Source organism: Rattus norvegicus, chromosome 4 (assembly GCF_021556685.1).
Source record: "Rattus norvegicus strain SHRSP/BbbUtx chromosome 4, alternate assembly SHRSP_T2T, whole genome shotgun sequence".
NCBI lineage: Eukaryota > Metazoa > Chordata > Mammalia > Rodentia > Muridae > Rattus > Rattus norvegicus.
Genome location: NC_141537.1, coordinates 15,267,676 through 15,295,517, shown reverse-complemented (window position 1 = coordinate 15,295,517; position 27,842 = coordinate 15,267,676). Strand labels below are relative to the sequence as shown.

The 27,842-nt window shown below is 47.8% G+C and overlaps 1 protein-coding gene and 1 long non-coding RNA gene across 14 annotated transcripts in view; one reads left to right on the top strand and one right to left on the bottom strand.

The window, feature by feature from the left end:
- LOC147994699 (uncharacterized) overlaps nucleotides 1–14,595 on the bottom strand; it is a 29,407-nt gene extending 14,812 nt beyond the window's left edge. Inside the window, exon 1 of the long non-coding RNA XR_015686328.1 lies at nucleotides 14,562–14,595. This is a non-coding gene — a long non-coding RNA (uncharacterized LOC147994699). The remainder of the gene's footprint in view (nucleotides 1–14,561) is intronic.
- Nucleotides 1–27,842, top strand: part of Magi2 (membrane associated guanylate kinase, WW and PDZ domain containing 2) — a 1,487,762-nt gene that overhangs the window by 1,422,636 nt on the left and 37,284 nt on the right. For 7 of the 13 annotated variants that reach the window (XM_087655501.1, XM_087655502.1, XM_087655503.1 and 4 more), the window contains one exon: nucleotides 12,035–12,173. In XM_087655501.1, the coding sequence (XP_087511627.1) occupies nucleotides 12,035–12,173 (139 nt within the window). 13 annotated transcript variants of the gene reach the window in all.

The following is a 27,842-nucleotide window of genomic DNA, read 5'->3' as shown; positions in this document are numbered from 1 at the left end:
ATTGTCCCTACGGTGGCCAATGATGGCTTTGTAGAGAATCTGGTTAGAAATCTGAAAAGTGGCCACGATTAAAGATGAGTTTAGAAGACAGGAAACAATAGGAAGGGAGACAATAATAATAATCCTGACAATAATAGCCAAAATAAATAAACACACAAAGTCAAGGAGGAAAATCAGGAAGAACAAGAAATGAACCAGACAACTGAACCCCGAAGAGGGGTGGGAATAAGACGTCAGAGGGGTCAAGGTTCATAAGGGGTCACGTAGCACCGAGTCTGTTCAAGGAACACGAAGATGATGGCAGGTATTCGAAGGAGAGAAATACAAAACCAGAAATGGGCTACATAGCAGGACAGTGGCAGCTTCTTAGACTTCCAAACCACGGCCCTGTAGACAGAAAGAAGAGGGGAAGAAAGGGGCAGTGAGCAGGGAGTGGGGGCGAGGAAAAGAAAGGCCCTGAGGAGAGGAAGAGTAGAGTTTACAGAAATGTCAAATAGACAGATGTAAGGGGAGGCCTGAGGTCTTGGGCAATTTTGAAAGCTGTGGATACCGCTGATTTTCCAACAAAGGAGATTAAAGGGATATCCATCATTAAAACTAAGAATTACAACATAGCAAGTTTCCCCAGAACTACCTTTCCAGTGCAAGTTGGGAAGAGTAAACGCCACCCAACTTTGACATCATGCATCTTGCTCTCGGATTATTTCTTAAGCCCTTCATCGGTCATACCATTCGTCACATTTTCGCCATGTCTGACTCTGCCCCACGCTGTCTCCGCTGAAGCCCAGTGTCTGGTCTTCCTTTATTCCTCCTTCTCATCCAAGTCTGTTCCTTTCCTTCCCTGCCCTAGGCGGTGGCCTTAGACTGATGGCTATCTCTGGATTACCCGAACACGCTTGGCCCCCAGTACATGTCAGATTTGGCCACCAAGAAATGCCAGCAAGAAGAGACAGTGAGCGTCAGTTCTGTGTTCATGCTGTAGTAAATGGCCACAAATTAGTGGCTAAAAACAGCGCATTCTTTTTTTTTTTTTTTAAAGATTTATTTATTTACTTTATGTATGTGAGTACACTTTCACTGTCTTCAGACACACCAGAAGAGGGCATCAGATCTCATTACAGATGGTTGTGAGCCACCATGTGGTTGCTGGGATTTGAACTCAGAACCTCTGGAAGAGCAGTCAGTGCTCTTAACCACTGAGCCATCTCTCCAGCCCCAAAACAGCGCATTCTTACTGCCTCACAATTCTAATGGTCGAAAGTCCAACGTATTTCACTGGGCTAGAAGGGAGGCATCTAGTTGGCAGCGCTGGCTTTATCAAAAGCCTCCAGGGAAGGCGTTGCGTTTCCCAGTGTCCCGAGCCACCTGCTTGCCTTAGCGTCTGGCCTGTTCCTCCATCCTCAAACCCATCCATCAGTTTAAGGGCTTCTGTCCTCTGACCTCTGCTCCCATCTTCTTCTCTTAGATTCCTACTCTGGGCACCTCACTGAGCCCACCAGATAATTCAGAATAGCCCCTCTCCTCGTCCTTAAGGTTGGGCTGGGGGGTGGGGGGAACTCACCTTGCTCAGTGGTAGAGTTCTTTCTAGTATATGAGAAGCAGTAAGCTCAATCCTTGATACAGAAAAGAATGGGGTCTGGGACATCACTCAGATATCACCTAGAGCACACAGCCTCATATCTTATCCCTAGCCATAGACGACAATGATGATGAAAGATAGATAGATAGATAGTAGGTAGATTGATAAGTAGATAGAAAGATAGATAGATAGATAGATAGATAGATAGATAGATAGACAGACAGACAGACAGACAGATAGATATTCTGCAATGTCCTTTTTCCATATAAGGTAACATATTCTCAGTCTCCAGGAATTTGGAGGTGGAATTCTGCCAAGGGGAGGAGGTGACATGATTCTGCATTCTCCCAACAAAGACAGCTGGATGTGTTTTCTTTCCTTGCTGCTTCCTGTAATTGTGCCCTGGGCCCAGCTGAACTTCTCTCTGCAGTTCCAACTCCAGGCAGGCAGCCCCTCTACCGTGCTTCTCTCTCTCTCTCTCTCTCTCTCTCTCTCTCTCTCTCTCTCTCTCTCTCTCTCTCTCTCTCTCTCTCTCTCTCTCTCTCCTGATCATGGCAAGGTCTCTTTCCTTCCTCAGGTCTCTCAGGCTAGAGGTGGGAACAGTGCCGGTCTACTGACAGGCTGCTGCCTGCACGGCCCTTTTCATTTCCCTCCCATCCAGAGCTCTAAAACAATCCCTTCCTTAAACCATTCTCAAGACAGTAGCTGACGGCTACGAGAGGCTACCCACCTTGACACACTGTTTGCATTCTAACCTGCGTAGATGCCAGACGGTGCCTAGAATCGGCACAACTCACAGAGCGTGCATATGCAAATGCAACATGAAAGACAGTTTGCTTCAGCAAAGCGGGCATTGTTATCATGTGCCAAAGGAGCGGCCATTGCTCCCAGCCCAACTGGTGATCACTTCTGGAAAATAAGTATATCTGATTAGGCAAGTGTGCAGAACGACACTCTCTTCTGCTCCCAATCACATGCAGGGAAGGGAGATGATAGCCCATACGCAGTCCACAGTTAAAGTCGCCTCTGTGATTTTCTTCTTGTTTATTTTCCAATCATCTAGGCAGGCTGGCTTCCTGACCCTAACGTAAGTGATTTCTGAGCAGCAGTAGAAGCTGCTGGCTGGGCTGCTGCGAGCTTCCCATCCCGACTCAGGCAGATGATTTTAAGATATTACCCGGCCTCTCCTTGCCTGAACCGTTAAACGAGCATCTGAAAATGGAATGGGGCTGCCTATATTTTTTTTCCTTTGTAGAAACTATTTCTGCTTCAACAAGCTTGCCTTTAAACTCTGTCTCCGCATTCCATTGCTTGTAGTCATTTCTTTGTATTAACTCGGCGTCTAAACTACCTGCCAAGCGCTCCGTGAGCTTCTCTTCCTAAAGATTTCATCTGAAACCATAAAATCAAAATAGCATCCCTGTCCTGTAGGAATTCCTGTGTGGCACTTAACAACCCAAGGAGAGTCTCTCACCTCTCGGCAATATTTCCTCAGACCATTTTTGCCCCATTTCCCACTTAACACTCCCTCAGTCAGTCAGCCGCTTCCCTCCTAGGCTCATTATGCAAAGCTTACAACTGTGTTCCCTTTCTCTCCTCTCTCATGATGCTTACAAGAGAGGGAGGAGGAAGATGATTACTACGATTAGTAATAGATATGCCTTTTAGATCATAAGGTACAGATACAGGTATGCCGTGTGCCATTTAGTCTGGGTCAAAGCGGGTGATATATACTGTGAAAGCGAGGTAAATTCTTATTACAAACCTTAATTAAATTCAGTTTAAGCCACATCAATTTACCTGAAAAACACCCCTTCCCTCAGCCGTGCACACATCCAGCTGATATACACACTGGCATTTCTCCTGTGACTGGGTTCCTGATGTTGGAAAGCTTACAGTATTTATTATACAGGAAAAGGAAATTCTTCTAAAGGAATGCACAGGAGAGGTAAACAGCCAAGGTACACAGGTACACAGGTACACAGCCAAGGCACACAGGTACACAGCCAAGGTACACAGGTACACAGGTACACGGCCAAGGCACACAGGTACACAGCCAAGGTACACAGGTACACAGCCAAGGCACACAGGTACACAGCCAAGGTACACAGGTACACAGCCAAGGCACACAGGTACACAGCCAAGGCACACAGGTACACAGCCAAGGTACACAGGTACACAGGTACACAGCCAAGGTACACAGCCAAGGCACACAGGTACACAGCCAAGGTACACAGGTCCACAGATACACAGCCAAGGCACACAGGTACACAGCCAAGGCACACAGGTACACAGCCAAGGCACACAGGTACACAGCCAAGGTACACAGGTACACAGCCAAGGTACACAGGTACACAGGTACACAGCCAAGGTACACAGGTACACAGGTACACAGCTGAGGTGCTGAGGTACACAGGTATACAGGCCCATAGATACACAGCCAGGGTTGGCTGGATCCCTGGAGCCCCTCGTGGATGATCTGAGAGCTGAGGTTGGTCTTAAGAGATGAGTAGGATGAAGCTGTTTGAAAGGAATGGGGAAAGCAGCAGGCAGAGCAGGAAGCAGCGTCCACAAAAGGACAGAAAAGAGAAACGTCTCAAATCCTCAGGGAGTCAGGAAGAATTGACCTGGAGAACATATGCAAAGCCAGAAGGGCAAACCTCAGAATTAGGGCAGCACCCACAAGCAGGAGCCCGGGAGAGGAAGGAGATTTATGGAGACTGCAGTGAAGCCCTCTGTGTGTAAGGTTGGAGTCTGCGGTATGTGCCAGGGGAAGTGGAAGCTCTGATGACAACGACTGAGTTGTCACTTAGGGGTTGACTGCCTCTAGAATCGGGATACTGGATTTTCACTTAAATTAGTCCATGTTTAAACTCAGAGGCTTTTGAAACCCTGACTGAGAAATGGAGGCTTTGGAGAAGCGAGCATCCCTGAACTGCTGCCAAGGGGAGCATCCAGCCCCAGCGACACCCCGCAGCAGAGAAACGCATTCAAGTCAAAGACCGAAGTGTTCTTGAACTGTGACTGTATTTTAAAAGAACAAACTCAGATAACAAACGCACAGAAGACAGTGAGCCACCCACGGCTCATGTCAGCCCTCAGAATTATGCTGTGGCCTGTAACTTCCTAAACTCACTTGTGGCCCTCACCTCCATCCCTCCTAGGCTGGCGTGTGCTCCAGTGCGGCCTTGATCAAGGACGCTGCACATTCCCAGGGTCGTTGCACATCTCTGTTAGGACAAACTTTCTTGAGAGATATTGGAACATCTCCCTCTTAGATAAATACTGTCTAGGATACAGGAGAAGGTAAGAATCTCAGTTCATTGAGACCGACGAAGTTCACAGTCTGAACACCCTCAAACGCTTGTTTCCGCTTCCACTTGGGTTCGGAGTTTTTGTCTTTGGAAGAACCTGTGGACTTGACAGGCTCCTGTCCCAGGCCATGTGACAGGTAGCTGCCTTGTGTCTAATTCAGTTACAGTCTAGTGTAAGGAATGAGATGATTAACTGAAACCCCTAGGAAAACATGTTCACTGTAAATGGTTCCTAAGTAACATCTAGCAGGGCTGGGTATTCACAGGGCTGGGTATGTACAGGCTCAGTTCTTACTTTGCCATGCATGAAGCCTTGGGCTCTGCTTCTAGCATTGTATAAGGAGGAGGAGGAGGAAGAGGAAGAGGAGGAGGAAGAGGAAGAGGAGGAGGAGGAAGAGGAGGAGGAGGAAGAGGAGCAGAAGGAAGAGGAAGAGGAGGAGGAGGAGGAAGAGGAGGAAGAGGAGGAAGAGGAGGAGGAGGAAGAGGAGGAGGAGGAGGAGGAGGAGGAAGAGGAGGAGGAGGAAGAGGAGGAAGAGGAGGAGGAGGAGGAAGAGGAGGAGGAGGAAGAGGAGGAGGTAGAGGAGGAGGAGGAGGAGGAGGAGGAGGAGGAGGAGGAGGAGGAGGAGGAGGAGGAGGAAGAGGAGGAAGAGGAGTGGGAGGAGGAGGAAGAGGAGGAAGAGGAGTGGGAGGAGGAGGAAGAGGAGGAGGTAGAGGAGGAGGAGGAAGAGGAGGAAGAGGAAGAGGAGGAGGAGGAAGAGGAGGAGGAAGAGGAAGAGGAGGAGGAGGAAGAGGAGGAGGAAGAGGAGGAGGAGGAAGAGGAGGAGGAGGAGGAAGAAGAGGAGGAGGAGGAAGAAGAGGAGGAGGAGGAAGAAGAGGAGGAGGAGGAGCTTGGTAATAAAAGAAAGTGTAACAAAGGTTAATCATGAAAACTGCCACTAGATATAAAAGGCCAGTCTAGAGAGGTGGATGCTGAGAGCTCTTTCCACTCTTGCAAAGGACCCAGCTTCCATGCCTAGAACCCACATTTTGGCTGGCAAACAACAGTTTCTACAATTCCAGGGGCTTGAATAGCCTATTTGGGCCACCACAGACACCAGGTGTGCACATAGTGTACATACATACATACATACATACATACATACATACGTACATACGTACATACATACATACATACACACACATGCATGCACAGGCACACATACATACATACACACATATACACATAACATACATACACATATAACATACCCACATACACAGACAGACAGACATAACATACCCACATACATATATACATACACACACATACATACGTAAGAATGTGTCTGATCCACCGTTATGGAGACCTCATCTGGTTTCCTACAAACACTATAGAAATTGTGTGGCTGGAGCAGTATTTCCAGAAAACCTGGGTTTTACCTGAGGTGCCCACAGTTTATGTCTCTATATCATGGGAGTAAATACACTGGCTGTACCTGAGAAGCAGAGCGAGCCTGCACTGCCTCGAGCCTGATTAGCTGAGGACCTGCCTGTCAAGGGGGTGTGACAGGCACAAGTGACATAGAGTCACTGCGATGAAACAGCCTGTAAGTGATGCGTAAGATGATGTTGATATGGGACCTGAGAAAATGAGCCACAAATGTGGCCCGTGCGCAGACCTTCATGAAGTAAGGACTCGAGGTTATCTTTCCACTCCCCTCCATCCCTCCTTCCCACAATCTTTCCTTCCCTCCATCCCTCCATCCCTCCATCCCTCCATCCCTCCATCCCTCCATCCCACCATCTCACCATCTCACCACCCCTCCAGTCCTCCATCCCTCCAGTCCTCCTCCCTTCTCTCCATCCCTCCCTCCTTCCCTTCATCCCTCCCTCTCTTCCTTTTCCCTTGCTTGCCCCTCTTCTTCACCACCTGAGCTCTGGAATACAGTATTTTGAAAATTCTCTAAGCACATGTGGCAGTCTTTAAAGTTTCGTTTCAGTCAGGAGTCTCTGTTGAAGATAGCTCTACAGTGGGGCAAATAGGGAAAAAGAACATAGACACTGAGTCCTTTCTTCTTCCTGAAAGACTGTGAGCTTCGTATTAATTTCCCATCCTGTGAAACAGGAAAATGATGCCTTGGAGCCACACTAGAAATGGAAGTGAAGGTAAGAGGTCGGGAAATAAGGAGAGATCGTGCCAGCAAGTCCAACACTTTATACACACATGTATGGCGGATGAAAATGGATGAGGTCACATCCCACTTTTACTTAGAGAGTTCCAGTTAAAATGATTACACATGCAACTGAATTGGAACGAAAATGGAAAGTTAACCTTGCTGTCATTCATGCTGGCACAGGGAGAGACAGGAATCTCCATGCAGGGGCTGGACTACTCCTTCTCTTGACCCAGCTCCAAATGAGCTGGTCCGTTTTTCGAGGTACCCGACCACAGTGTGTGACTATGAACAAAGTGATTCCATTCTATTACCTAAATGTGTTTTTTTCCTAAATTTAGTAATATCTTGAGTATTCTTGTTGCTCCTGATGGGGAAGGAAATCAGGGTCTGGAGGGAAATCTCAGTAAAGCATTATGGCTACCGCACGAGCATGAGGCCTGATTTCAGATCCCCATGCCAATGAAAACAGTTCAGGCCCGGCAGCGTACACCTGTCATCCCGGTGCCAGAGAGGCAGAAACAGGATTCCTGGGGGTTCCCGGCCAGCCAGCCTAGCCAAATTGATGAACTCCAGGTTCAGTGAGAGACCCTATCTCAAAAATTAAGAGGAACAAGTGAGGAAGACCTCTACACACGTGGACATAAACCACATGCGACACCAACACACATACAGGGTACATGGTCAGCAGGCAATCTCTCACCCATCCCCTGGAACACAGAGATGTGGGAGATATTGAAATCTACTTAGATGGAGACACAGGAACCTTGACTGAAGTGGTAGCAGCACGGTTCTCTTCTTCCTTTGATTGGACCCTACACTGGAATTGACCCCAGACTCCCACAAATTCTGACGATACTACCCCAGGTCTCCCCTGAAGCTCCCAGGGACACTTACCCAACCGTGTGCAGCTCCTGGAGCCTGTGCTTCTCCACTTGACACACGGTTTGCCAAAGCCCTCCTCTCCAACACTGCTGTCCACAAAAGGGGAAAACACAACTAAACACAGCAGAGGAGACGTTCGTGGTCTAAGCCTTGCTATATTCGTGTATAGGCCAGAATGCCAAAGGCACGCCCAACACACCTTTCACCCTTCTTCTCACACATGATTCTGAGTCAAACCCTCGGCCTCAAGGCAATGGCATCAGATATTTAAAGTTGACTGCCAGGTTTTGATTTTGGAGTCCGTTCTCAAAATGAGGCACTGGAAACACTTCATTCACCAGTACACATTGTGCCTCACTCCAGTTTCTCAGTTCAAAGGTCCCAGTCCCCCATCATTAGCCCCTGTACTGTGTCCCCAACACCTCCTGGGGTTGATGCCATCTCAGGGTGCAGGCAATTAAAGAATCAGAGAATTAAAATGAAGGAAAGAAGTGTTACCAGAAATCTAGGGAGTCCCAACAAAGCCATCGCATTACACTAGAGAGACCAGGAGACCCCTCTTAGAGAACAAATAAGACTCAAACAGCAGCTTGAAGACAATTTCATTAGTTTTTAAAAGAAACATCCCCCACCCACCCACCACCCACCACCCACCACCCACCACCCCCCACTCCCAGGGAAGGCAGGGTGTGAGTTGGGCGCTACAGAAGAGGAACTGGCTCAGAGGTCAGCCACACAAGGGGGCTGAGCGTTAAAGAGTTTAAAACTATACTTAGGTTCTGACCAGCATTCAAAAGGAGAGTACAGAGTGGGGGTAGGGGAAATAGGTGGAGGGGGAGGAAGAAATAAGTCATGCCTTTCTAAGGAAAGCCCGGCAGAACCAGCCAAGCCTTGTGGCTGTGTATAGAGACTGCACTGGAGGTGGGTGGGTATTCTAGGGATGAAAGGTGTATTATCTCAGGGCGAACCTGCCTTCTAAGGAGAGGTTTCCAAGACCTATTCCCGACCTGCCCCCACTGGATTAACATTAAGGAAGGAGACCAGGGCGTGTCTCCTCCTAAAGGAAGTGTCTCACTTGGACTTGGGTGGATAATGTGACGGCCCTAGGCTCACCATAAGTCAGGTGAGATGTTGCCACCACCAAGCAGTCCCTCCCGGCAGCCTAGACCACCATTCTGGGGTCGATCTCTCTCCACTCCCTTAGCAGTTTACGGATACAAGTGCCATAGTCAAGACCCAGTGAATACTGCCATCTTGACACACTTTCTCCTTCAACCAGACAAGAACATACTGCAGATAGAAACTGCAACGTTTGTCTCCGTATCAGCGGACTCCCCGGCACATAGTAAGTGTTCATTAAAAACTGCTTACTGAATGAAGACACTCGGAGTCTTGCGGGAAGGATACTTACAAACCTCCAACAGAGGGAGAGCCGTGACTAATGAACAGACTAGAAACCTCTGCACGTACCCCAGAAGAGAAGGTGTTTAAGTTGGGCTCAAGACGTGCTGGCCTGTGAGAAAGAGAAGGTGAAGAGAATCTTGACGTCTTGGTCAGCATAATGCTCTTCCCTTAGGAAGACTGTGCTGAGAGCTGGAGTGGAGAGGGGTCGAAGAACACCACACAGACTCAGGTACAGGCCAGAACTGAGCTGGAACACCACTGGATGCAGAAGAGAGTTGGAACAGGTGCCGAGAATCAGTGGTTTTTAAAAGGAGTCTTGGAGCTGGGGAGATGGCTCAGCAGTTAAGAGCACTTACTGTTCCTGCACTGGACCATACTTCAGTACCCAGGACCCAAGCACAACCAATGCTCTCTTCCGTCTTCAACAGATACCCCACACGCATGGCACACACATACACTCAGAATGAAATCATAATAAACTCTAATTCTTAAGCAGGCCAGCATGGCCCCACACTTCTGGCTTACATAAACGTTACCTGTAAAGGGTAGCACCAGTGGGAGCACAGCTCCACAATGTCGCCCTCGGCAGCCTACGGCACGCCCTCAACCTCTTAAAGAACGAGACTCGAGCAAACCCAGGCTTCTTGGCTTCAGAGAACTTCAGGATGAACCAGTGGGAAGCAGAGTTGGGGGGTTTTTAAAATGGAAAGGCGCTCAGAGGAAGCCTCCAGAACACCAGAGAGTATGGATACAGGCTTCTCAGAGAAGAGGGACAGTTTGTTAAATGGCATTTTGGGCATAGATTTTAAGCAAGGGGCTTAAGAGGGAGATGCTAAAGGGAGATGAAACATACAGTAGTGTGGGTGTGGCGGTCTCAAGGGAGAGTCCAGTTAAGTGTCTTAGCTGTTGACAGGCACCCTCGTCTCTTTCCTTAATGTTAATCCACTGGGGCAGGTCAGGAATAGGTCTTGGAAACCTCTCCTTAGAAGGCAGGTTCGCGGGGCTGGGGATTTAGCTCAGTGGTAGAGCGCTTACCTAGGATGCGCAAGGCCCTGGGTTCGGTCCCCAGCTCCGAAAAAAAGAAAAAAAAAAGAAGGCAGGTTCGCCCTAAGATAATACAGGAAAAGGTGACAGTTAAGGAAACATGAAAAGAGACTGTCTTCGTTAGCATCACCATTGCTGGGCTGGACACCATGACCAAAGCAACTTAGGGTTTACCTGGCCTACAGTTCCATACTCCTATCAAAGGAAGCCATTACGGGGAACTCAGGCCAGGAACCTGGAGGAAGGAGCTGATGCAGAGGCCACGGAGGAGTGCTGCTCACTGACTTACACAGGCATTTCCTCAGCTGGGCTTCCTTTCGGGTAACTCCAGCTGTAAGCTGGCCTAACACTAGCCAGCAGAGACATTAACTTTCAGTTTAGTGAAAGTTACTCTTGTGAGTTATCCTTTGTGATAAGGATGCCACAGAAACGTCATCCTCTTCTGCTGCCTCAAACCTGTGCCACTAAAGGCCACCAAGCACACGAAGGGAATGACACTGTGACAGCAACTAGCCGCTCTCTCCGCCTGCTCTACACACTCGGCTGTAGTTTTTCTTGGTTCTCTCTCCTTTGTAGATATCAATTAGAGCAAGATCTTCTTTGTTTGAGAAACCACCTATGCCAGGTGGTGATGGCACAGGCCTTAATCCCAGCACTTGGGAGACAGAGGCAATCGGGTCAAGGCCAGCCTGGTCTACAGAACAAGTTCCAGAACAGCCAGGGCTACACATAGAAATCTGTTGCAAAAGAAACCCAGAGAGAGAGAGAGAGAGAGAGAGAGAGAGAGAGAGAGAGAGAGATCTATAATAACTTTTTTTGCAAAGCAACTCATTATCTTTTCCCTGGCTAATTTGTCTTAAGTAATTTGCTCTGAAATTCAATATCTTTTAATTCAACGGCCCCTGGCAATCATGGTCCTCTGGGAGTTACATAATATGTTTGTGGTCCAAGCTCTTTACATCCTAATATCTATTCACGAAAGCCAAGCAGGAACTGCTTGTGGAGCACAGACACATTTTCCACAGTTCCAGAGGGGACGATGCTTCGCCAAACATCTTCTGGCAACCAGGTGTGAGCATGCAAACATTTTCGCAAGGGCATCAGCCATGTGTAGAGAGCAGAGGATCTCATTCTCAATTCAGGAACCAGAGATAGAGAACTCATCACCGAACCAGAATACCAACTAACCACTGCTAGCCATGAAGGGAAGACTGCAGTAAGCACCCAGGGAAATGCCAACGGTGCATAGCAAAAACTTCACAGAGAAGCACAGAGACTAACCACTTCACCCAACGTGCTAAACAGATACCGCACAAAGCCAAAAGCTGACAGTGAGACCAACGGCAAAGCCTTTGAATATTTACTTCTCCATTCAAACAAAGCCGCCACCAGGATAATTTGAATTGTACTATCAGATCTATTTTCCCTTTTTTTTTTTTTAATGCCCAGTATTCCAACTAAGGTCTCTGCCATCCCAGCTAGTTACAAGTGGGACCGCCTCTGATCAAGCTAGTCCAATTCGGAGGGGGGGGGGGTAGTCAGGGTGAGGCTCTTCAGAGAGCCAGACACGCTCTGGTACTCTTTGGAAACGGGACACTACTCGAATAGCTGGACCTGCAGAGCCATCTTTTCCTGACTTCCTTTTTCTTTGGCAGGTGGGAGATCAGATCATCGAAATAAATGGGGAAAGCACACGAGACATGACCCACGCCAGAGCAATAGAACTCATCAAGTCGGGAGGAAGAAGAGTGCGGTTGCTGCTGAAACGAGGCACGGGGCAGGTCCCAGAGTATGGTGCGTTTCTCGTTTTCTTTCATCCGTGTTGTGCTTTCTCTGTGTGTTATAAACATATACTGTATTGGCGGGCTGTCGCTACAGAGAAGGTATTTACTGTCAGTAGATGAATAAGCACACATGCTGACTTAAGCCCAAGGCACGTGTCTGCACGTGTGTGCAAACCCCTTCTCTAGCTCGTGAAACTAGGCGATGTTTAAGGTAACAAGCGTGTGGGCTCACAGGGCATCTCTGAGCGTGTGTGGGAGAGCCGGCACCACTTACATGTGGGAACCTTTATAATTTGACTGGTAGTGCTCTGTTCATTTGAGTCTGCAGTAATTTACTAATTTTTCTCTAAAATCCACACATGCTTTAGGCCGCCCTATAGGATTAGTAAAGTGGGCCAGGGGACGAGCCAGAACCAGTCTTCAGGATGTGGAGTTTAAAATGCTAACTTCAGCTCATTCCGTGGCTGCATTTCCCTGGCATTTAGAGCTTGTTCCAAAAAAAAAATTTTTTTTCATTCCTATGAAGTTTTAGTATGCTTTTGAGGAAGGTTTTTTCATTATTATTTTTTTCTATAAAACAAAACATTTGATTGGAGGCTTACTAAAAGTTCATTAGCATCATGTCAGGGTCATGGCAGAAGCACGGCAGCACTCATGGCCCTGAAGCAGTAGCAGAGAGCTACGTTCTAATCTGCAGGCAGAGGTAGTAGGTGGGGAGGGAGGGAGGGAGACAGACAGACAGACAGACAGACAGACAAAGACAGACACAGAGACAGAGACAGAGACAGAGACAGAGACAGACAGAGAACTCTCACCTGGGTTGAGGACAGCTTTAAAGTACACTTTTAAATCATAGTTTGACTTCAAGAGTCTTTAAAGTGTTGTTTCCCACAAGCCTGTTCCAGGCATCACCAACAGTGTAGACAGTAAAGCTGACACAGCTGAGCAGGTCTTACATGAAAACCTCAAACCCCGAGCTAGACTTTAAAAATATTTTCAGGGCCTAGGGACATGGCTCAGTGTAACACACACTGGCCCTGGGCTCTATCCCTACCTAGCACCTTAAGAAACAAAATAGAAACGTTTTCCAGGGAGTGTCGGAGACAGGCAGTAGTGAGGAGAAACACTGAATACTCTTCAGAGTATCAGCAGGAGCTAACTGCAGACCCCCGGGGATCCCTTCCCATCTGCCAGCTACATGAAGTCATTCACCTTCACCCCCACCCAATTTCCTACCCAGAAAACGTTCTAAAACGTATCTTTCCCTTTCGAATAGTGCTGTCTGTATATGCTATCTAAACAACTACTAGCGCCCCCTTGTTACTAAGGCAGATCAGAGCTGAACTCAGCTACAACCTCAACATTCGAAGACCCTCGGAGACACCCCTGTGTCTTTGAAGGTCCTCGCATAAAGGGCTAGTGGTCAGTGGGGGAAAAAAGCTCCCAGTGGCTCTGTGGGGCCAGCTCTGTGCCCAAGGAACCACTCCATTCCACCCACGAGGCTTTGATCTAATAAACTATTCTTAAGCATTGATATCAGCAATGAGTATAGACTTGATCAATGAGACCGATATCAATCCCTCTGTGAAGGACCTAAACGCCTAGAATAGGATGGCATTATAGATCCCAGAGCATCATCTCATCCAACAATACCTAAGGCACCTGTGAAATCTGTCACTTCTAAAAACAAACCTTATCTTAAAGGTGTGTTTCACTCCACCGCAGGACTTGCCTGTCACCTAACAAGGAATTTCAAAGTTGCCACCATTCTTAATACTCAAGGGGATCTTCTTAAAGTTACTCAGTCCTGCTTCTCTGCCCTCCACCTCTTGCTCTTTTTAGAATCAGTTTGACCCATACTTTAAACACCTAACACACTGGCTGCTTATGTACAGGGAGAAGTTAAAACAACTCTGCTTCAAATTCATGCACTGTCCCTCAATTCTACTTGTGAAACACACACACACACACACACACACACACACACACACACACACACACACACACACACGGCTTTGGAACAAGGCAGATACCCAAGACCCTGTCAACATTTTTTCATTCTTAAGATCACCCAAAAAGGCTGGCTCAGTTCAATTCTCAAAGCAGTCAACACTGAGTACCTCTTAAACATCTAGGCACCCTTTGGAGGGTCTCCATATCGACATTATGCGCTGCTGTAGTATTACACATTTTGCTCTCAGTGAATATTTTTCCTAAATTAAGCCAGTTACACGTGCCCATGATGTCGGCACTCATTAGCTTGTAAGACACGGACCTTGTAAAGTTAGTTTAGAGATGTCGAAAGGAAAGAAGAACAGGGTGAAGCCACATCATTGGGGAACTAGAGGAACAGACAGAAGCTCAGCGGACCCTAGCCCTTCAGGAACGGTACGCTTACCCATGAGCCTCTGGGTCTGAGGAATCAGGAAGACAGAATCACTTCCGTTTCTTTGATGACAATGCCACCCAGTGGTCTTTCTGGAATTTCATAGCAACCAATGGCAGGACTCAGAGGTTCCCCGGGTGACTCCTTCACCCAGAGATTTGCTAGGAGAGCTTCTGAGACATAGATTACAACCACAGGGACACACAGCAGTCATTCGGGACAGATTCAGGCAGGTTCAGGAAGGCATCAACAACCAGACACCCTCTTACGCTCACGCTTGATCTTCCACGATGAATCACCAGATCGTACTTTGCCCCAAGCAACAAAATATAGCTGTGAACTGGGGGAATCCATGAGCACCTCAGTACGCATGATTTTCACTGGGACTAGTGGTGCAGGCACCCCCTGCCCAGCACATCCCAAAATTCTAGCCTCCTAGAAGGAAGGCAGATGTTGAATACAATGTTGTCATTTGTATCAGCCTTTTAAGGGAAACATGGAAGCTCAGCTCTCAGCACAGAACCCACGCTATTAGCATAGCAGATGATTTACGGCCATGTTGCCAGCATACAGCCACCCTCGTGAGCTGGCGTTTCTAAGCAGCGTGGTCCCCTGCCTGCTGCGTTAACTCTGCTCTGCATCAAGAGCAGACCAGAGACACCGCTATGTTCACGGCTACATAAATGACCCCAAAACACACACAGTGCCTGTGGCCAAGGAATAGCGCCACCAGCCTCAATGTGAAACAGGCTGTATCGTGAAACCCATTCGTTGTTGTTGTTGCTCAAGATAAACCAGAATGCATTTTTTTAATAAAACGCTCCTGAGAACAAGATATCGGCAGTAAGTAATAACATAAGAAACTGCTTGCATTCGCCAAGAGATAGAGTCCGGAACATAATCTACTTCGTCCAGCAATGGCCTAATCACAGGAAAATGACATTTCTATTCTTGTCGAGTATTAATTTAAGCCTGTGTGCTTCCTTTGTTTGCTTTTCAAGATCCTCAACTTGGCCCCCTCCTTAAGAGATCATCGAAAGGAGATATCATGGGCCCACCGAGGCATACTTAACCTCTCAGGGACCCCCACCCCCGGGGATTAAGCTGGCCTAGGAAGCAGTCGATGAGGATGAAGCGGTCTAGCTGACCGTGGGGGCCAAGTTTTAAGTCATTCGGCCCATGCTCCTTCTGCTGCTTACAGATCAGCTTTGAAATGGAACCCTTATCTGAACTTGGGGAGCTGTCAAGGAGAAGCCCATCTCAGTCAAGAGAAGTACAGAGGCAGAGCTCTGAGTTCTTAGGGGGATCTGTGACAGAGAGATAAATGCAGGTACAATGGAGGGGAGAGAGGAAAAAAACCCAGCAAGAGCAACGTGTCAGATCACTGATGAAGCAAGATCGCTGTGACTCCAAGGGACAGAGGAAGGAATAAACTCCCTGCAGAGAAGCCAGCCATAATTACCAGAAGGCTGGTGGCCAGGCAAGGAATACTTAAGGCACCAGGAGCAGCGACCGGGTCGTGGCTGAACACAGGCTATGGAGCAGCTGCAGAGGGAGTCAGAAAATGATGAGGGCTTTGAAGGAGAAGTTGATCCCACGGTCAAGTCCTTGAAAGGGGAATGCAGGAGACAGACACTCCAAGTGCAGTCCTCGGGATAAGAATTTGTTGATTATAAACCGAGCGGAAAGTGCGAACACCTCATCCCTTGACATGCCTCTCAGCTGCTGGCAGAAATAAAGACGCTTCCCTCCACCCACTCAGAGGGCAAAGAAGAGCACCCAACTCGGGTCCTTAGCAGGCTCGGTGAGCCCCTATTGAAATTAAACCTAAAGAGGGTAGGGGAAGAAGACTGCTCGCCTAGGCTGTAAAACTGCCCAGGAATAAATTAAACAAATTAACTCCCTGCCTTGAAGTACAGGTGCCCTTCATTAACATTCAAGGCCCGAATACAAAGTGAGCACAGTCTTCACTGGCATCCCACCCCAGCCAGATCCCAGGTACGCCTAAGTGTCCTTGGATTTAAAAAAAAATCCCAGAATGTCTCACAGCGGAAGTGGAACATTTCCCTCTGGTATATTTGCTGTTCCCAGTGAATCAAACACACATTTCTGAGGTGGTGGTGGTCGGCACCCTGCCGTGCTCACTCCCCCCAGAGAACAAGAGGAAAGCTCTCTATGGGCAGAATGCTGAAGTAGGTCCAGACGCCAGTGTGAGGCAGGGCAAGCTGGAGGAGGCCACTCGGGACTTTATATCTTTAAAAATTGTGTTTTGACTAAATTATAGAGCCTTGGTAAATAAAGTGGGTGCGTTTTATAGGTGTTATGAAACTGCTCTAAGGAAAGGAGAGAATCCATTTATGACAGTTAGCTGCCCCTGAAGAAATGAATTGTAAAATCTCCCTGTAGCCAATAATTACAATGACTTATGACAATCAAATCAGAAGACCCTGTCCTACAGAATCTGTCTACTCATTTGCTTACTCTTCTCAATGATATATATAGATATAGATATAGAAGATATATATAGATACATATACAAAAAATATAAGCATATCTTCATAGTCTTACTTGTAGTTATTTGCCCAGCAATCCCTTGCACTCCCTAACCAAGGATGAACTCCAGGAAATATGTCTTTACCAGATACTGCACCTGAGACAGATCCTGGAATGACATCATTGGCTGACATTCCATCAATCAAACTTTACTCAGCACCTACTATGTGCACAGCCCTTTGTAGGCACTGAGGGTGAGATGCGAGGCTGCCCTCTGGGAGCTGTGAGGGCACATGTAAAGGCTGTCTCTCACCGAGTGGCGGCTGAAGAAACGGCCCAGGAGAATCTGTTCTCAGGAAGGAAAAAAGAAAAACTAAAATAGGCTTATTAATTATTCATAGAACTTAATAAGCACTTCTAGAGCATTAGGGATTCTTGAGAGCACTTGGCCTCTTTGGTCTGCTAAGCATTTCCCTTGTAATAGTCCTGCTAATAACTTGTACTTTCTCTGAAGGAAGGCCTTGCTGAGTCTGGGTGAACCTCCTCCCAGACCTGATGTGAATTACCAATTCCAAGCTAGCGAGCTTGAGTTAATCCAGTCCTCACAGTTCTGTGGCTATCAGCCGGGCCAGGAACCCCCAAAACTGTTACCGGGTGCTGGGGTTCAGTGTGTTCTCCCGCCCCATAATGAGAGACTGTAGGAGAGCCATCGCTTCCCCTACCACACCAAGGTGGCCCTCTCTGGAGCCGTGCGTGCGTGCGTGAGTGCGGCTCCGATGCCTTGCCACGGTTCACCTGCCTTTTCAATAGGGCAAAGGGTGACTTGCCTCGGTAATAAATTCTCAAATCTAATTTCATCCTCTGGTGTCCGCGGCTGAGCGTATCCTCTTTCCCCCTGGGCACCTCCACAAATCACTCAGGAGCACCTCATGCTGAGTAAGAGGAAATGATAAAGCACCCGAAGATGGCCTCACTCTGCATCCTTGAGGCTGTCCCTGGGATGTACAGACTACACAAGCCAGCACCATCTGCAAGCCCCACGGGTTAGACCACATACAGGGTAAAAGAAAAAAAGTGGGGGTGGGGGGGCATTTAGCCTCCCTGCAGTCCCAAATCCATCCATTTTGAAAAGTCAATGAGCCAAGGGGTATCTTTGCCAAGCCCCTTTAAGAAGAATCCCCACGGGTATGTCTGGAAAGCTAAAGCTTCCCCCTGCCCAGCACCCCACCCAGAAGAGCTCGCTTGAGGGTCCTTGCCTCCGCATAAAGCCGAGCCTGAAGGCAGAAGTCCAAGAGCAGAGGCAGCTCTGGGGAAACACTGTCAACACCGAGATGGCGCCCAGTTCCACAAGATGTTTCTTACATGCCAGGGAACTAGAGGTAGGAAGAGGAGACGACAAGCAAGACCAAGACAGAGGTCAAGAAAACCCCATGCTTGTTGGCCAAAAGGAACTTCCTTAGGAGTAATGAAGCCATAATGGACCCAGGTTATAATCCCGCTACTCTGGAGGCGGAGACAGGAGAACAAGTCAAGGCCCAGCAGGCTATAAAGCAGGAGGCCAGCATGAACACCTCGGGGAGACCCTGTCTCAAAAAGGAAATGAGGGAAATTTAAGGTTATAGTGCCTTGGGAGAGCACTATGTGAAGTCTTGGGTTCCCTCCTCAGCACTGCACGCACACACACACACACACACACACACACACACACACACACACACACACACACACGCACACACACACATACACGAGATTTTCCTCTTACTGTTGTTTTGTTGTCAGTCTGAGAGTGGTCTCCATTCTGTGTTGTGGCTCACAGCCTGAGAGGGCTGATTCCAGACACGCTTCCAAACCCCTGAGCTACACGGGTCAAGAAATTGGCGCCACACACCAAAGCTGTCTGGTTTTTCTCTTGTCCAGAAATAGAGACACTGCAGAAAAGGTTTTGATCTTCATAAAGGAATTTGTCAGCATAGATCTGCTATCCCAGTGATCAAGGCAAAGCCAGCAGAGCAAAGCCAGTCTCTTAAGACACATTCATGGTAGGTCTAGCCTCTACCAACCAGCGAACACAGTAATAATTTTTCCTAGACATTCAAAGCATGTCTTCAAAAGCACCTGCACTAGTTTCCTAGAAACCTGGCAGAGGCCATTTTTAAACCAGAATACTGTGAGTTCTAGCCTCTCTCTCTTTCCTCTCTCTCTCTCTCTCTCTCTCTCTCTCTCTCTCTCTCTCTCTCTCTCTCTGTGTGTGTGTGTGTGTGTGTGTGTGTGTGTGTGTGTATGGGGGGTGCCCAAAAGAGAACACTAAATATCCTGATCTACCTTACTTTTGAGAGCAAGATCTCTCATCGACTTTGACCTAGGCTGGCAGCCCACAAGCCCCAGTGATGTTCCTGTCTCCCCAATACACAGTGCAGGGGGAGAGTGTGGGGTGGGGGAGAGTGTGGTGTGGAGTGTTACAGGCACTGGAGAGGTGTGCCTAGCTTTTTACCTGGGAGCCAGGATCCGAACTCAGTCTTTACTCTTACTGGGCAAGTGCTCTCGCCCACTGGTATCTCCCTCCAGCCCCGAGACTTAACCTTTTACTTCATTTGTTCTTGATTCAGGGTCTCATATATCCCAAGCAGGCCTTGAACTCACTGTATGGGCAAAGATGACCTTGAACTTCTGACCTTTCTGCCTCTCCCTCCTAAATGCCGAGTTTCTAAGTACGAACCACCACACCCGTTTATGCAGTTTGGAAGAGCAGACCCAGAGATTTACATGTAACCCAGGAAACTCCACCAAGTGAGATGCATACCTAATGTCTAATCATCTTTTTTATTCATTTCAACACATAGACAATTTGAAAGAAAAGCATAAATACTCCCCATATGCTTCTTGACCCCAGCCAGCCAGGTCCTTGGCCCATGGTGCTGGCTCTTGCTTGGATGTCCAAATCACTGCCGCCCTACGGCCACTGTTTGTGTTGGAGTTCGCTTTCAGTGCTGTGTATTCTCTGGGGCGGAACAAACGGATCATGGCATCTGCAATGTCTGCCGCCCTCTCCTGACCTCCTGGGAACACTTCTCTTTGCACCGCTTTCACATTGCCCACAGAAGGCTAGAATTTTTGTCATCCGCAAACTCTGAGCGTGGCTCCCTGTCCTTACAAAGACTTCCTAATGTTTCCTTTGAAGTGAATTTCTTCCACTGGAATCAAAGGTAAAAATCACAGAGTGCCTTACTCCAGGCCTAAACTATATCTGTAAGAACATTTCTAGACGTTTGAGAGTCACATATTCCTCAACACAATGCTTAGACAAAAATGAAATTAACAGGACGAACTGAGAGCCCCCACCCCCTACCCCCACCACCACTCCTCCACACCCCCTACCCCCACCACCACCCCTCCCCACCCCCCCCTCCCCGCACAGCACAGGACCGCTGTTAACCCTTTAGTGCCTCAGGCCTTGCTTGGCTGCTTTCGAATTTCCACTCTGTAACTCATGGCGCTGGCGCTGAGCTCCTCAGGGTGATAGGTTTTAGAACTAGGTTTATGATATGTGCACTAATATTCCTCACACAACATGCAAAGCTCTGGCTGCACTAATAGTTTTTTTTAGCACAATGTGCAAAGTTCTGACTGCACACACACACACACACACACACACACACACACACACCGCCCCCACACCCCGCAGTCTCCACTCTCCTGCCTTCTCGGCAGTGTGCCCTGCCATGGTTTTTTTTGGCTCTTTCCTTTCGCCTTCTGGGCCTGCAGTTTCTTAGCTAGCACATATGTTTCCAAGCTGACTAAAGGCCATGTCTGAAACCCAGGGAGAACCTTCTCTGCATGACACTGAAGCAGCTTGATCGTTTCCATGTGAAATTACTTGCTTCTTGGCAGGGCTAAATGGCGAACTCAATTAGTAAATCCTGAAATTTAATTTCCACTTACAGCATTCATTGTCGAGCACTGACTTCCTGACCGCAGGGAGGTTCTTCTCTGTACTTAGCCCACTGCGTTAGGTATGTCTCCCGCTGTAGTCTTCTGCCTCCATACACATAACATGCCAGATAGAACACCCCCATCGCACGACCCAAAACCAATGTGGGCTCTTGGTTCATCCTCTACAGGGGAGCTGGATCCCATGGAGGGAGCAAGCTGTATATATTCAGGGGATGTCCTCAGAGGTCTCTGACAAAATGACAATAGCCACACCATGTCTGGGCTCCATGAACCAAGTTCTTCAGATAGCATTAATATCACAGTGAACCATATCCACAGCTCTCACACCCTGTCAACAGAGAGCATGAGAGCAGGCATTGTAGGGCCTCCCCTGGTCGCTTATACCTTGGAGATTACTGACCTGAGTATTCTAGAATTTCTAGCGGCCATGACTGCCTAGGTAAAGAAGTTCAGCCCATCAGCTGCAGTTGGCAAGGCCAAGAGGCTTTGGGGCTGGTTCGCCTCCCGTTACAGACCGGCCGGAGAGGAGAGGCACTCGGGCAAGCAGCAGCCTGGAAGAGCCGGTGTGCTGCAGCTTTTTTTTTTTTTCTGCTTTTCTTTTTCTTCTAGAAAGCAATTCTATCCAGCAAGCCAACCATAAACTTTGAATATAAACAGACAGAGCACTATAGGTGAGAACTAGAAAGATTTATTAGAACATTAGAAAAGGTAAAAAAAAAAAAAAAAAAAAAAAACCATGAACTCCATATCCTTAAATTTAGAAGTGATTACTATGACTGATTCTCAAATGACAGCTGATATCACCAAGACACCATTATTATGAGAAAAAAGGGAAACATGGTAAGAACTCTGGCACAGCCAGTTCAAATTTTATCCGTATTTGTGCCTCCTTAGAAGCACCTCAGGATGCCCTCAATATTATGAGAAAGAAAACAATCTGCTCTTGAAATATACATATTCGTGGGTCTTTCACTAATTTCACTTTGCTGCATGCCTGGCGGGGTGTGCTTTACTGAAAGTGTTTATTCTTCCTGCCTCAGTCAGTTTTATTCAACTGCTTTAAACATACTAAGCACCCTTGACTCTAACAGCAATAATGTCTTTGTCACTGGTTCTGTTACTTCTAATGACTGTCCTAGGCTGTTCCTCCCCTTCCTTTAGGAATGGTGCCTTCCAGCCTCTCCATGTGCATGAAAAGTGACAAGCATGGGTCCCCATATTTCTACTTACTGGGCCACCCTAAAGACACGGTTCGTAAACTCTGCATGAATATTACCTTTCTCTAATGATGCTTGGTTTGCCTGTGTTTTTTAACTGATATATAATGCGTTCTTTCACAGTAGCTTGTCTAATGGCTGCTAGAACTCTGGAGAACACTTGTAACTGAGACCTTGTAAGTAGTAAGGCTGCAGTTAAGGGTTCCTGAGAATCTGAGATGTCTGACACTCAAGGGAGGCCAGTCTAGGATGCCCCCTCACGGGAAGAAATGCACGAGGGAGATCAACAGAGTCCGCTCAGCAGAGCCTGCACTTGCTGGGTTCTGCCCCACAGACACTTGGGACTCCTGGATGTCTGTCTAGTTCTTCGTGAGCCAAATGCAGATGCAACCATGTATGAGATAGAAAGAGCCACTGTTAGCAGACCCTCTGACCCTAAGAACTCTGACCCTAAGAACTCTGACCCTAAGAACTCTGACCCCACCTGGCATCTCGGGCATTCCCAGCCTGCTCTTTGGCAGTCGGGATCCCCCAGATCTTCCGATCTCCCGATCCTCCTTCCTCCACACTCCGAGGTGTGCCATGTTTAGTGGGAAGTTTAAAAAAGAAAAAGTTCTTGTGGTGATTATTCATGAACCAGTCACGAGTTTACATCCAGACAGCCTTCCACTGTTTCCAAATGAATACTCCCAGCCTTGTGTCGGTCAGAATTTGATGAAAATTCTTAAGGAAAGCAAAAAGTATGTTCCACAGACATAAACAAGACGTAGATGGCAGCCTTGCAACTATGGGTCAAACAACAACAGTGGCCTGGATCAGTTCCCATTGGCAAGTCCTTCAGGGCTGCGGCCGCAGCCTCACTTTAATTGGACTGGGGCTTTAAAATGTCAGTTTGGCTTGTTAGCAGCAGCTGAGGCTCAGGCTCAGTCCCCACAGCTGGCCACGTAAGAGCGGCCCACGGTGGCCACATAAGAGCAGTCCATGCTCACGTATGTATGTCTGGGCCCTGGTTTGACTCTGCCCATTCATACTGCTGCAGGTAAATTCCTTTAAGCTAGTTCTCCGACTTCTTTATGAAACACACTTCCCAATCTCTTCCATCATCCAGGAATGATTTAGATTTAACTTGGAAGATGGCAGTATTATTTAATTAGCCTACCAGCAATTCCCACTGATGTAAAAATACCTATACACAGGGACCCTGTTGGACCCCGTTGCAGTCACTCTTGGATGCTGACTACCAAAAACAAACAAGCAAACAAAAAGCGTTTTAAACGCATCACCTCGAAGTGTCAGAACACTTATTAATCAGGAAATAAAGGCAGAGCACACAACACAGGAAGTTGCCTATAATAGGGCCATGAAATCATCACTGGACCAGTGACCAGAGAATGCATTTCTGTTATAACAGAAGACATTTTGTTCATTCTGTACTCACTATAACCTATAGGAATGAGGAGGCCTGTGCCAACCCACTTGAGTCGAAAAGAGAAAGAGGGCTAGGGATACAGTGACTGGATCCAAGCCCTGCTTGGGCAGGAGGAACTCCACAGCTGTGTTAAGTACCTCATATGCCCCAGGCACCAGGGATACAGAGATGACTGAGAGTGTATGGTCCCCATCACAGCCAGGTATGAGAGAACAAGGGAAGACAGGGAATGAAGCAACTGTGTTCTAGGAAGTCTACTTGGGAGAGTTCCAGAACGTTCTACCTGAGATGGGACATCTTACTGGGACCTTCAGTGATAAATGCAGTTCCACTTGAGTAGACAAGATGTCAGGCTGCAACAGAGGAGAGGAGACAGCTAATACAGAGTCAGGAAAATGTATTCATAGGCCACACTGGCTAAATGGTAAAAGGCCTTCCAAGGGGCTGGGCTGGGGGGCAGGGGCTGGAGGTATGGGAGCAGCACGTTGAGTCCGAATTTCCCAGATGGTTCGATGTTTCAGGACAGAGATGGAAAAAGCATGTGAGGGGCAGACACGAGGGGGGAGTAAGAGTTAGAGCAGACTAACGGGTTTGCTTGGGACTTGAGTTTCAGGAGTCTGATAGACACTTACATGAGGCGATCTCGAAACAGGGCACAGCCCTTAGAGGTAGAACCTGAAGGTGTGCCGTCTTAGAAGAACAGAAGTGCCCAGGAGTAGGGGGTGGGCTCCCCGAGAGAGGTACGTTACAGACATTGAATTTGTATGACAGTCATGGCAAGGAGAAGTTGGCACTGAACCAGGCCTGCTCCATCCAGCACACAGTTTACACATTGCGCAGATAAGTACCTCAAAACAACGTTTATTTCCCAAGTATTGAGGGGGACAGCCAAGGGTAGGGTTTGGGGGCATTTATAGGATAAGAAAGCAAGGTGACTTAAGGCATAGACCGGTGACTTGTAGACTTGTAGACTTGTGTCTCGGGAGTCAGACAGACACACGACGCGATCCTGGTAATCCTGAGTTCAAGGCTACATATAGAGTTAGTTCAAGTCAAGCCTAAGAAACATAAGAAGATCTTAACTCAAGAGAGTTAAGTAAAAGTGGGCTAAGGATATAGCTTAGTGGTAAGCACGTGTCTGATATTTGTGAGGTTCTACTTTAAATCCCCACTGATGAAAAAAGGAAAGAAGGAAAGAAGAAAATCAGGAGTTACATACAGACAGGCTAGTGGGGAATTGGTTGTGTAACCTCCAAAAGGTGACGTCTTTAAAGTCAGCTAAAGGCAAGTGAAGGAGGCAGGTTTCGCTGAACCTTGGTTTCAGCAGCCCAAGAGGCAGGAAAGTAATATTGAGCACAAGGGAGGTTCTTAGGGGCTGCTGAGAGAATTGCCTGCAAGATTCCAGGTAAAAAACTAGTTGTTCTCAGAGTGCAGAAAAATAAGAGACTTAAGGGGTCACAAACGGGACATCTACCCTGCACCCTTCCTCAACACACAGGGGCCATCACAGACCAGGGAGGGCAGGGGACACTGTCCAGAGTGAGGTGTGGAGGGTAACAGGATCACTGTGCTCATAAAGTCTTCGAGGCTGTGGTTGCCTGCACAATATCAAGCAGTGGTCATTCCAGCATGCAGTGAGAAGAGATCTGTGAGCCCTTACCCCTGACTGGAGGGCGATGGGCTTCTGGTGATTTCTAGGGAGCTAAGAGATAGTTTGAAGGGTGTGTCTCCTGGTCGGTTATCCACACCCTTAATAGATAGCCCCACATCTGTATGGTCAGCACAAATTGGAGTTGATAGACTATTGAACGTTTTAAAGGCGAGAGGAGAGGAAGATTGGGGTATATTGAGGTAGGGACAGTTATGGGAGAAGTTAGGCGGAAGAACTGAGAATATAATCAGACTACATTGTATTAAATTCCCAAGAGAATTAATAAAAGATTAGGTAGAACTCTCTACTGAAGAAATGTTACCATCAAATCTGTTCTCTTAAAAGCACAGCAGCACAGTGCTGGCAACAAATTGAAATATTATTTTTTTGAAATATTATTTTTTAAGTGGTTGTCCCACCATGGCATAGGCTGGGGAGAGAACTGGAAGGTGGACATTGAGCAGACTCGGGATTGCAATCCCACACTGCTGCCTGGGTTAGCTCAAAGCCAGGCACAAATTTCAAAAGAAAGGCTATGGTGAGTGAGTGCTGTGGGACCTGAGCTCTCCTTACACCATGGACCTCACCATAGGCTGTTCCCATAGGCTGTTGGCATAGGATGCCTCACATCCTGAGCCATCCGGGGACCTGCTGGGGTGGCCTGCACCATGGGTAGCCAGGCTCTTGATGTTCCAGTTGTGAAAAGCAGTTCCTGGTTTCCTGCCTAGTCTGTCAGAAGGGCAGGGGAACCAGAGTGCAGGGGTGAGGGAAACACCTCCTTTCTCTGGTAGAGAAAGGCTCTCTCTGAGGAATGTAGAGGAAGAATGCTTAATCACACCCCCGCTGGAATTGCACGCTGCGTTACTTCTCTGGTTAATGTTCTGAAAAGGAAAGTATTCTCTCTAATCGCCCTTCCCTTGTGCTAAGCTGCATTTTAAAATCTAAATTCCATCCAAACCATTTTAAAGGGGAGAAAGTCTTCTCAAAGGCCACCAATTTTGCCACGGCAACTGATCCCTTTCTACAGCTCCTGGGCTACTCTGTAAGAGTTAACATTACAGAGCTGTGGGTTAGAACTTCTGAGTACTCCTTCAGGGACACACACACACACACACACACACACACACACACACACACACTCGTGGGTGCACCTATACAATTTAACTCTGCCCAAATCCATCCCTGGCTTGGCAGCCTCCTTCCCTTTGTCCTGTACACCATCCATTCACATAGCTGTGTCTCAGCTGCACTAGAACACTCACTACCACCCTCCACATCCCCACCACATGATTACCACAAACCAATCCCTCAAGCTTCTCTTCCTCATTTCTCCAAGACCCATGTTAAAGGCTGTCCCTTCAGGAATCCTTTCCCCAAGTCTACTGAGGGGGAAGCAATCCCTCAGTTTCTGAAGCTCCTGTTTGCCTCTCCCCTCCTCTTTGTCCCTGCTTCTTGACGTAATCTTCATCCTTCCACGTCAGGGGATTCAGATTTCATCAGAACAAGGACTTGGTGTTGCCGAGGTTGCTCCTAGGCTGGGTTCTTAATGCAGAACTTTGAAGGTTGAGAGGGACCATAAAGAGCAAACTAAAAATAGAAGGAATATAAATGAGAAACCATGAGGAGTTCGAGACAAGAGGGGGATAATGAGCACTATAATCAGACAGGGAGCCAAGAAGTGAACGTAGAGACCACAACATGGTGCTCCTTCAGAAAAGCCCAGGAAGTGAGAGAACTTGGAATTCTCGGAAGGGGCAACGGCTGGAAACGTTAAACATCCTATTGCTATGGTCAAAGAAGAGACTTATGGGTACTGGGAGCTATTTCTAGAAACAATCTTAATCCTATATACTTGTTAGACTCTCTTGGGGCTTTCATAGTAATACATCCATGGAAGCCCTCCCCAGGCTATTTAAGACAGAACTAGGAGGAGTGAGGAAAGGGGTTGCACACAGAGTATGTGTCTGTTGTCTTAGTACTTTGGGGCAACGATACAGACACAGAAAGTATGAACTGAAAAGAGGTCATCGCTGTGTCTGTGGACTACGGACCACAGCTGACTATGTGGATATTCTCTCAAACTCCTTGCCATAAGGAATTTGGAAACTCTTGAAGAACTAGGTTTAAGAGGCCTACACCTCTCTAAGCAGGGCTTACCATAGGAGTCTGGTAGGGGCCCAGAAGGCAAGGATGCTTGTAGAAACGTGGAGAATGGCGCTCACACATTTCCAGTTGGAAGCAGGACCTGCACTAGAAGATACCCAGTTTACACTCAGGGAGCACCAAGGCCTATGTCACTATTAGCAGCAACACGGGATGAAACGAGTCTATGTCACTGGGGTACAGATGCCAAGGCTACCCTGAGATGCTCCTAAGTCTCACGGCTACAAGAGCATGGCCAGTTATGGGGAGAAAAGGAGGGCGGCTCCAGCAACACCCAGGGACTGGAAATCATGCTGCTCGCCATGTGTCAGGCTCTGCCTGACGCTGGGCCTGTGCTGGGGGGTCCCATCTGTGAGTTCATTCAGCTCTGCTCACGGGCATTCTGTACC